The 10,577-nt window shown below is 49.8% G+C and overlaps 1 protein-coding gene across 1 annotated transcript in view; it reads right to left on the reverse strand.

Annotated features, from left to right (window-relative positions):
* The window catches only part of XRN2 (5'-3' exoribonuclease 2), a 38,583-nt gene extending 28,791 nt beyond the window's left edge, over positions 1-9,792 (reverse strand). The window contains exons 1-7 of the mRNA XM_025895658.2: positions 9,783-9,792; positions 7,199-7,458; positions 2,413-2,540; positions 2,215-2,326; positions 1,596-1,707; positions 812-870; positions 643-732 (exon numbers count right to left, since the gene is read on the reverse strand). Of these exons, the coding sequence (XP_025751443.2) occupies positions 643-732; positions 812-870; positions 1,596-1,707; positions 2,215-2,326; positions 2,413-2,540; positions 7,199-7,458; positions 9,783-9,792 (771 nt within the window). The remainder of the gene's footprint in view (positions 1-642; positions 733-811; positions 871-1,595; positions 1,708-2,214; positions 2,327-2,412; positions 2,541-7,198; positions 7,459-9,782) is intronic.
* Positions 9,793-10,577: the final 785 nt, after the last annotated feature.

The raw sequence follows: 10,577 nt of genomic DNA on the forward strand, positions 1-10,577 counted from the left end.
CCAGGTCTGATGGAGGGAATCAAGCAGAGCCAACTGCCTTCTAATTAGGCCACTTGAACAGCCAACTCATGGCAAATAGCACAGGCAGCTGCATTAACTGAATCCTCTGCCCCCTCATACAGAGCAAACACAGGACTGTCAGAAACAGAACTAGGTGGGAGTGGAGTGCTTGAGGAGAGGAAGAGAGAATTTCCAAGTCCAGAAAGGCAAGCAAGCTGACATGTATTATTTTCATTGCCTGCCATCCATCATTAGAGCGACAGAGAAAATGCAGCCCACTGAGGGAGCAATTAGAAAAAAGAAACAGTGCAAAAATGACATCTACAATGTATCTTGACGCTTCCCCCAAAAGAAGCAAAAGTATTCCTAAAGCCCTGTCTCCCATTATGTCAAATTGTGGCTTCTACTGGCAAACCTCCTCTTTGCTCTTCAGTGAAATCAAAGCAAATGGTGCTGGGGGATGGAGTTATCAGGACAAAATGGTCTCTGAAGCCACAGCAGGACGTGCTAGTCGGCCCATTATTAATAAAAGCACAGAGCCAGGCCAAGAGATAAATCTGTTAAATTTCTGCTCTTCAATCAGATCCCAGCCCAGCCCAAACACCTCCTTCATTTCTCTCAAGTAGGAAGCTGGGAACTCACGGTGAGGTTCTTCCAGCCTGGGTCGCTGTTGAGGCGGTCGGCGATGTAATAGCGCAGGCATTTCGCCAGATTGTCCATGAACTCCGTCCCCTGGAAGGGGTGGGAAGGAAATAAATGAAACCTTCACTCAGACACTGGCAATTGCTGGGTGAAGTGCCAGGTCACTCACCGGGGTAATGCAGTTGCTGTCAAATCTCTCCTTCACTTCCTCTGGAGGGAGAAAGCCACCTGGAGCAGCAGAAACAGGGAGCAGAGTCAGATCAGCATGGACCATTTAAAACATTTCTGCATGATAAAACCCCACATGGCTCCCCAGGTAACAATTAACTCACTGAAAAACCAAAACCACCCACAAACCAAAATTAAACCAGCTCGTACCATTATATCATCTCCAAGACTGAGGTGTCAGTACATCTACAAACGTGACTTCAGCAAACACTGCTACACATTCCCCTTTCACTCCAGCCATGTCACCATCACCCTCAGAAAGTTGCTCTGACTTTTGTTTCCTCACTGAATTTAGAGTTTCCACTGTCAAGTAACTACCCTTGCTCGCAGCTCATTATCCCTGTGTAGGAGTATTTCCATCTGATCCCTGCTATTAAGCCTCAACACTCCTTGCATCGAGCCCTACAAATGTGTACTTCCTTCCACAAGGGTTTTGGTTGCTTCCTCACTACATTTATCCCTGCTCTTCTGTTCAATTTATTTTCAAAAGGAATTAAGAGCACTCAACACAAATTCATTTCAGGCAGGAGACAGAAGAAGAAAAAAAAGTGACATTTTGTTTTATCTTAGTTCTTAACTTTGGAGAACACTGATCCAGCCTTCTGTAGGCTTGTTATCCCCTCCTCCTCCCAGCAGTGCAGAGACATCCCTTCTCTAAACCTTACTGAATCTTTCAAAACAAGGTGATTCTCATCAGAAAACCTCCAATACAGTCACTGGTTCACCTTTGGCCAGAATTTCTTGTCTTATTTTCTGCTTCTCTTCAGCAGCCTCCATGCCCTCCTTCGACGCTCTGAATCTCCTTGACCGCTGTTGGTTCATCTTGGCACGTGGGGCCTAAAAAAAAGGAATCAGAAGGGCTTGAAGGTCCTTTCCAACCCAAACCATTCCACGACTCTAGGTACCGAGGGGAGATGAGGATCAGGTGGGGAGAAAGACAAGCTTCCAGCCTCAAAGGTCCCTGAAGGCTGTGAAATATTCCACACCACAACTCCATCACTGCCCATCTGAAGTGCAGCTGCTCAAACCAGCTGCTCTGGTCCGTTCCAGCCTGTGGTGTAAATTATTCCTAAAGCCACAGAACGGAGGAGCAGAAGTAGTCTTGGAGTGTTACTGTCTTTTACAAGTTTCCAGCAAAGCTCAGGCTGCAGCAGACTCCATCAGCCAGCTCCTACAGGATAACAAACCCCAGGGGTACTACTGATTACCCTCACCAAAATTCAGTTAACAGTCTGTTTTACCTACAGCTTTTCATTTCAGAACACCATTTCCCGAAGGATCTCACGAGACCTGACGGCACCTACCCTGATCTCACAGCTGGAAAGGAGATGTGTCAGTACTCACCACTCCATCTATGGCCATGTAGAGGAGCCTCCTCGGCCTCACGATGTTGAAGATCCTGTCGATGTACTCGAAAATCGCCACCATCATTTCATCTTCGTTTTTGGGTGCTGGCCTGAAACACAGGGCATGCAGTTCAATGACTGGAATGCTGTCACTGAAGAGACAAGCTAACTGTAAAGAGACAGAGGAGTGCCTTACTTGTCTTCTGGATGCGTGCAAGGGTGGATGATGCCGTTCATGTCCAGGTAGAGGTTATCGAACTCCACCTCGTTGGGGTTGGGCTTGCTGGTGTCGATGGGAACCTTGACTCCATTGCACTCCTTAGCCTGGGGGTGCAGTCAGGACAAAGGTTTCAGTACCAATAACCAGCAGTTGTGAATGCACAGACTCAAAAAAGTATTTTTATTTTTTTTTTCTCCAGTGGCGGTAGAAGAAAAAGATAGCAGCAAGCACCCACACAATCACTTGGAGCTGCACCTTTCACTATTAAATAGCCCTTCTTTTAAAAAGCTGTTCGTGAACCAGCACAACCAGAAAATGTTACGATAAGTTATGGCAGAGTTGTTAATTTCTGCTGAAAACAGAAGTTTCCACATCTCGTATTGTTCCAGACAGCAACTCCTTTTACTGTCAGGAGCACACTGATTGCTCCACAAGAAGGAAGGAGAGATCCTTTCAGATCCCCCAGCCAAGCCTCCACATTGGGTCTTGACATCTTTCCTTTCCTCATGACCATCAGAAGCTCTGAGATGCTCAAAGCCCTGAAGTCTTCAACTCCTGCTCCAAGCCTGCCTGTGGATAGATCTGAAGAGCTAAATAAAGTCCAGAAACCCAGACATTGCCTTCGTCCCTCTAAGGCTTCGCCTCTTCCTGGGCTCTCTTTCTACTGCCCCAAGAATGTGGAGCTCGGGTCGCAGTGCAGATGGGAAATGCCACGTGAACTTCTCATCACCCTAAACCCCCCTGAGCCACCTGTGTTCCTGGGCTACCCCAGCACTGGATTCTTCAACAAGGTGGATCAGCGACCACGGTCGATTTTGCTTCCTCACCGTAATTTTGGGTTTGTTTGTTTTGTCTGGGGTTTTGTTGTTGTTGGGTTTGTGGTTTGTTTGGTTTTTTTTGTTGTTGTTAGTTTGGTCAAAAGGCAATTAGCACTGATTCTCCTGTCCCTCTCCCTTCTCACTCCCTCTCCCTTTCAAGGCAACACCTCCAGCCACACACATAAGGCACCGGATTAAACCCCAATAGCACGGAAGAGACACGAGCTCAGCAAGGAAAAGCCCCATGATTTCCAGAGAAATTGTGGCTGGAACATCCCACAAAGGTGGAATGAAGCGTGCTCTTGAACAGCCTGGCATAAAGCAAAGTTAAAACAGGAATGGCATGTTTTGAGGTGTGAACTGACTGAACTTATCCTTGTCTTAAAAGGCCAAAATGAAATCCTCTAAAGCAACATAAGTCTTCATTTGGTATTTGCATTTCTCACAGCCACAGGTGTGTGGAATTCTTTCAGGGCAAGCTGTGAAGTCATTTTTAAGTAACTGAACACTAACCCCCCCTATTTTAAAGAGGGGAAATTTCTGCTAATTCACATCTTTCTAACACTTGGGTTCTACTTGATCGCCCCCCACCCTCTTGCTCGAGCTGAACGGGACTCAGGGGACATCAAAGGCTTACAACCACGTGATATGGAAAACAAACTCACCCTGCCACAGACCTGACTTCCAGTCTCCAAGGCAAAGCACAGTAAGTGTGATCTCATTCAGAGCCTTCAGCAGCCACTTTCCATCTGCACAGCCCCACAAACCCAACAGGGTTTTCATGTAACAGCCTTGTAGAAGGTTTAAGTATCTGGCAGCGATATCTCTTGTGATATAACTAAACTGTTCACTTCTAATCTACAGCCTCTTTTGAAACCATTGAAAACAGATCTTCAAACATGATACTTTAGTTGCAGCTTTATTAATTCGTATCAATTTGATTAAGAATATTCTCTCCTGGATTTTTTTATTATCTTCAAGATCTCCCTCTCATTCTTCCTGCTCAGCTTAAGAAGAAGATTATTTCTTTTTCTTAAATCTGATTAATCTAGCAAGGTAAGAGAACAAGGATCAACTTTTTAATATTTCAAAGAGACAAGCTACCGGGAGATACAAAATTTCTGATTAGAGAGATTTATGGCAATCCTAAAACACACACGGAGCTGATTACATCGTGAGAGAAGCTTAAATTCATCTACAGTAAGACAAACTACAGCTTCTCCCTGCTGTCCTGCTCTGCTCTCAGATTTATGGCCAGATTTGAATATAAAAAAACATTAATGAACACGATTTATCCTGGCTGTAATTGCAACGTGCTCTTGAGCAGGAACAAGGCACCGAGAGGGAGGGACCAGCAGCTGCCACTGCAGTTACTGCAACTCGAACTCAGCCCCACAGAAGTTGTTGTGCTTTTCCGTTCATCTTAACAGAAAGAACTTGGGCTGTTATGAGCTCAGATATTAAAGATCAGCAAAAAGGACCTAGTCAGTAAAACCAGACCTGCACAAACCTTTGTTTTACCTACATAGGAGAGTAGCTTTGATTACACAGAGGTTCATCCAAATGTTTACCAGTGTGATGAAAAAGGTGAATCGCCTGCCCACCCAACTGTTACAGGTGTATTTGCTGTTTAAATTATGGTTGCTTTTAAATGGTAATCTCAAAGAGTTATCCAGAAACAGCAGGATCTCCAGCAGGCACGAACATGGCACGTGACCATGACAGCCCCTAAACTGAGGGATCCCCAACACTCAGGACAGACCCCGTCAGGGATAACAACCCCCAGGAGTTTGGTACAGCAGCAGAACCACCAGTGCTGCCATGGCAGCTCAGAGCAGAGCCAGAACTCACAGGAGCTCAGAACTGAGGGAAACTTTTAAGCCCCAACACCACCTTTTTTTTCTAAAATAGTTCCCCAGAAAAACACTTAGATCTTAATTATCCACCTGTTAAAAATTCACAGGTAAAATAAACTTCACACCTCACACCCAGAGAGGCTGAAACAACAACTGCAATAAAACCACCAGAGTCACTCACAGCTTTAACCAAATCTCTGACTCTGCTTCACTGCTTGAATCTGAAAAGCAAAAACACCCTGAAAAGCACAGAACTGAACACTAAAAGCGACCTGGAAACCTGCTGCAGGCAGGGCACACGTGCAGCCTCAACACGGAATTCCTCTCTTCCCTTCTCTCCTCCACCTTGCTCCCACAACTATCCCCTTCCCAGGTGCTTCCCCAGGGTGAGGAACACCTCTCTCGAGGAAGGAGGAGGCAGAGGAGGCACAGGCTCAGCAGCAGAGACCTGAACTTCCCAAGGCAGTGTTTGGAAGGGCAGAACTCAGCCAAGCACAACACAGCCACAGAGAATACAAAGTATCTGGAGAAGCGTACAGGAAAAGCAGTTTGGAAAGCGAGAACTCCAGCGTTTGTCTGCTCAGAAACACTCTGAGTTAGCTCTGGGGTAACAGGGCACTGAAAAGCCACCACGGGGCAGCTACTCAAAGGCTGCAGAGGAAGGGAGACCCCTCCATCCTCCCTGTCCCCTCCCACCGCCTCCCTTGGCACGGCACAACGTTCCCCGTGGCTGCAGGGATGTGCCCTAAGCAACCAGCCTAATAAAAACATGCAAACAGACATCATTTCAGCTGCCTTACTGCCCTGAAGGGCACCTGCAGGACCCAGCAGCAAGGCTGGGGCTAAGCCTTCGCCAAAACCACCTCCTGCTGCCACGGAAAGCCAGATTTTACAGCGTGCCTTTGGAAAAGTCAGCTCTGTGTTCGGGCAGGAGGGAGAAAACACCAGCAATGAGATAAAAACTCCTGAGGCTGCTCGAAGTTACAGAGCACAAGCCCAGACTTGTTCTGAGTCCTGGATGCAGCGTGATGTCCTGGGTTCGTGGGGGTATTCCAAAAATAAAGCACCAGGGTAAAGCAGGAAGCTGCAGAACAACTAAGACGTGAAATAAAAGACTGATAAAATAATGAGTAAGACCTGGAAATGACCCAGCTGCGAGTTATTCGGGAGGCTGAGAGCCCCAGGAGGCAGACTGCCATGTGCACAGTGGGGATCTCTGATTTCCCACGAATCCCCTGCAGCTCCAAGGCACAGCCCAGTTTCTTCTCCAGTGTCCCATTCCTGCCCTCCCTCGTGTTCTGGCATCCCCTCTCCCGATCCCACACCCCCAGCAGGACCCTGGCACTTATGTTGCTGCAAACAGGGAGGTCTCGGGGAAACTGAGACGCTCCCAGACCCTCAAACTGTTTTTAACCATTTCCGTTGCATTTCCTCCCTCTTCCCAAGACAGGCAGCTGCACTTGCGTCTCCAGCAAGTCCCGGAGCTCGCTGCAGCTCCTAATTCCCCAGAAAAAAAAAAAAAAAGGCTGTGGAAAGCAGGAACTAGGAACAACACACAAGAAAAGCACCGCCACTGCTCCCTGCTCAACCCAAAAACACTGCCACAGATCCCGCTTTTCCTGCCCGGGGCTGCACAGAGGCAGAGCCCACCGCGCCGGGAAGGGCTGGGATCCCGGGGAACGGGCTGGAGACCGGGAAATCGTGGGAGAAAGCCGGTTCCCTGCTCCAGGTGCCCGTCCATCCCCGCTGTCCCAGGGTGGCCGTTTCCCGCCGTCCATGTGCCCGGTGCTCCAGCGGCGCACGTGGAATGAAACGGACGGTGCCTCCCCCTGCGCCGGGGCCGCTTCCACCGGCACCGAAAGCCGCCCCCCCGAAAAATCCCCCACCCAAACCCACGCCACAACTCCCCGAACCAAACCGGAACCGCCGAACCCCTCCCCACAAACAAATAAAACCGAACGAACATAAACAAGCGGCCCCGGGGAAAGGGGCGGATGGGGGGGGAGAGCTCAGCGCTGCGGCCCAGCCGGCCCCGCGGAGCGCCGCGGGCCCGCGGCGCGGCGGGCGGCGGTGCGGAGGGCGGCTCACCTTCTCCTCGACGCAGTGACGATGAATGGAGGGGTACTTGCGGCTGAGCCAGCGGAAGAAGGGCCGGGACCCCCATGGCGGGGCCGGGAGCGGGGCCGGGCCGGGAGCGGGACCGGCGGGCTCCGCCGGCACTTCCGGGGTCGGGGCCGCGCGGGCACGGGAAAGGCGGCGGGGCCGCGCCCGCCGCCATCTTGGGTGCGGGCTGAGGGCACCGCCATGGCGGCGGGAGGGAACCGGCGGGGAACCGCTGCCCCACAGCCCTAAACAGGCAGTTTATCAGGAGAAACACCCCCTGTTAGCTCCTTGCTAATAAAAGCCAAGCGCGGGCTGCCGCCGTGGGGTGGTTCGGGCGGCGGCACACGGCAGGGCTGCCCAACGAGCCAGTAATGACGCATGGCAGAGACATCGGTGATTTATTTAAGCGCTGCCCAACCCTGAGTGCTCGGTGCATTCCACAAATATGCCGTTATTTATACACGGAAAGCCAGAGTCAGTAACTTCCCAAGCACAGCCCCTCTACTAGGATTGATCAGTAATTTTCATGCAAGTTACACGAGTTACATCAACTTCCCTGCGTCCTGGGAGGAAGGGTTTTCACCTGCGCAGGGTCTTTTTCGACCTGCAGGCATCATTTTTAGTATTACAGTGAACACAGTTCAGCTGTAGGATACGCAGACCTTGAGTATTTCACCAAGTCAATAATGCATACATAGATAGACGTTAACGTCTTGATTTGCTGTGTCCCTAAAACTTGTTAGTTCCTGGATGCCCTTGGCTGAGGGATGCAGCTGCTGCCTGTCCCACTGACCAGGTCTCCTTTCTTGCTGATCAGGCTTGAAAGTATATACAAAGATCAAACAACAAAGAACATCCTAAAATAATCTTGACATATTCCACATTTTGCAAGACCAAAAGCGATTCAGGGCACGGCCGCTCTGTCCCCTCTGAAGGGGACGTTTCCAGACGCAGCCGGTGTGAAATGGCTCCATGTGATCCACGACGGCGGCACGAGGCAAAGAGCCCCCATCCCCTCGCTCTGCCCGTGGCATAAGTAAATACTATTAATTTGTGGCTGTTTGACGGTGCCGGAATGGAATTAAACATTTGGGTATTAAATGGGATTAACACAAGGCAGGATTCTGCGCTCCGCCGTGTCCCGCTGCCGCATGGCAGCTCCGTCAGGAGGGCAGGGACAGGGGCGAGGACAGGGAAAAGCAGCCCGGGAATCATTAACAAAAATAACAAAATCTCAGCAGTGCTTGTTGAGTCAATGCCGCCAATTTGGGGAGCGGAGGGGAACCTTGGTACTGGGCTAATTCTCTGTAGAACAAATTAACCCAATATTGTGTCTCTCATTATTCTTATCCTCACTTGGCTGTTGTTAAGCCGTTTTCTGTTGTCGTTCCTCTCAATAAAATCTGTGACTTGAATAAATTTCCCCAGCAACTTTGTAGTGGCACCACACCTGTGGTATCAGCTAAAGATTGTCCTTTATCTGTTCCTTACAAAACAGTTCCCTGATTGAAGCTTCCTATTGTAGTGCTTCTCCTCCTGGAATTTCGTGCGGAGTACGGCAGCTTAGCATTAACATTTGGTTTGTATTGATGGGCAATCAGTTGTTTTTCTGATAATGCCAAAGAAAAACAGAAGGCTGGCGGGACGCAAATGAAATGTGATCGTCTTATCTTATAATTACTTGGGTAAACAAGTGCTGGAATAATTAATGCTGCAACAAACAATCCCTTGAAAAGTTGGTCTAAGCACCAGCAGCCACGCCGGGGCACGAGCCCGGGTCCCACCTCCGAACTGCGTGTCCGTGAGAAGCGCACGGAGCGCCGTGTCACCGTGAACAGGAGCAGGGAAGGCTTCCCATTAGGATATTTTCCAGGGATGAGTGGCGTGCCGATGGAAATCTGCCCGGGCTGTATTGATTCCAGTCCCCCTGTCCGTCACCGTCACCTGCCATCATCCCCGGCTGCGGCGTGACAGCCGTGAAGGAGCGGAGCAAAGTTGACTGGCAGGATGTTTTGCATGTAATGAGCCTGTGCACAATAAGAGCATCACAAATGCTGCTGCTGCTGCGGAACTCGGCTATCGCTCCGACGCCGAGAGGCAGAGATTGCCCGCGCTCGGCTCCCGCAGCCATCCGTCACCTGTCACGGGCCACACGTCGGGGGCTGAGCCGGACTGAGGGATGGAAACCCCACAGGCTGGTGTCATGCCAGCAGATATACAGTGGGCTGACATCAGCAGCCGGGAATCGCTCAGGAAGAGCTTAAAGCTGCACAGACACCACGGATCTGAGGCAATGTCACATGGCAGCACAGGCTGCTGGAGAGACTTTTCCAGCTGAACCTTGGGCTGACAGTGCCTGAGCCATCCCGTACCACAGCCTGTCTGTGCTGGGGAGCTTACATCTGCAGATGGGTAGGACTATCCAGAGTGAGTTACCAGGAATTAGGGATGATAAGGAAAAGGCAGTGAGGGATGATGACACCCCAGCCCTCACGTGCTGGGTTCAGACATGATTCAGCTCTCCCAGGCGACGCTGCAGTGCGCAAGGAAAAACCTCATCCAGACTCACCTGGCTCCATCCTTGGTGCAGCTGATTTCCCAAATCCCAGAACATTCCAGGCTGCACCCTCACCAATGCTGGACTGTAACCCACAGCAGCCAGCTGCACCAAGGGTTTCTGCTCATTTCCAAGCCTTCTGTGAGCCATTATTTCAAACTGTTGAGCTCTCAGCCCAAGTGTTTTTATCAAATTCAATGTTGTTACCATTTTTAAGTTGTTTTTGAGGGACAGGGTGTGGAGATTGGTGGCTGTGGCAGACGTGGGGCTGCGGCGCAGCACAGTTTAATTGGGGTGCTGGTTTCTGTTTTTGAACTTGTCATCATGATGAACAGCTTTTTTTTTTAATATGTCTCCCTTCGAAAGAAAATCTCATGTTTAATGAACTTAATTTTAGATAAAAGGAATGAAAAGAAGGAAATTAAAAATGCATGAAGCTCCTAGAGTCATCCAATTACTGTGATGTCCACATAGCAGCACCAGCACAGATTTCACAAAGCAGGGAAAAGCAGGAAAGCACTGGGGCTCTACACATGTAAATGCTGCTCTCTTCCAAAATGTGCTGAATTACAAATGGACATTTTATGCATTTCTTCTTCTTGATCTGTTGCAGAAGAAGATAAAGATCAAACAAGCCAGCCCGCCCCAGCAGTGCCTGTCTGCGTACCCACAATGCTCGTCTGCTGCTTTCCAAACCACGTCTAGCTCTGGAGTCCAAACAGTGGAATGCAGACAAGCCTCAGGAGGGGGTTCTCAGGGGGCAGGGTTACTGTCAGAGCAGGTCAGAGAGAGCACACGTACAGCGTG

Source organism: Manacus vitellinus, unplaced genomic scaffold (assembly GCF_001715985.3).
Source record: "Manacus vitellinus isolate BGI_N305 unplaced genomic scaffold, ASM171598v3 scaffold_38_pilon, whole genome shotgun sequence".
NCBI classification, from domain to species: domain Eukaryota; kingdom Metazoa; phylum Chordata; class Aves; order Passeriformes; family Pipridae; genus Manacus; species Manacus vitellinus.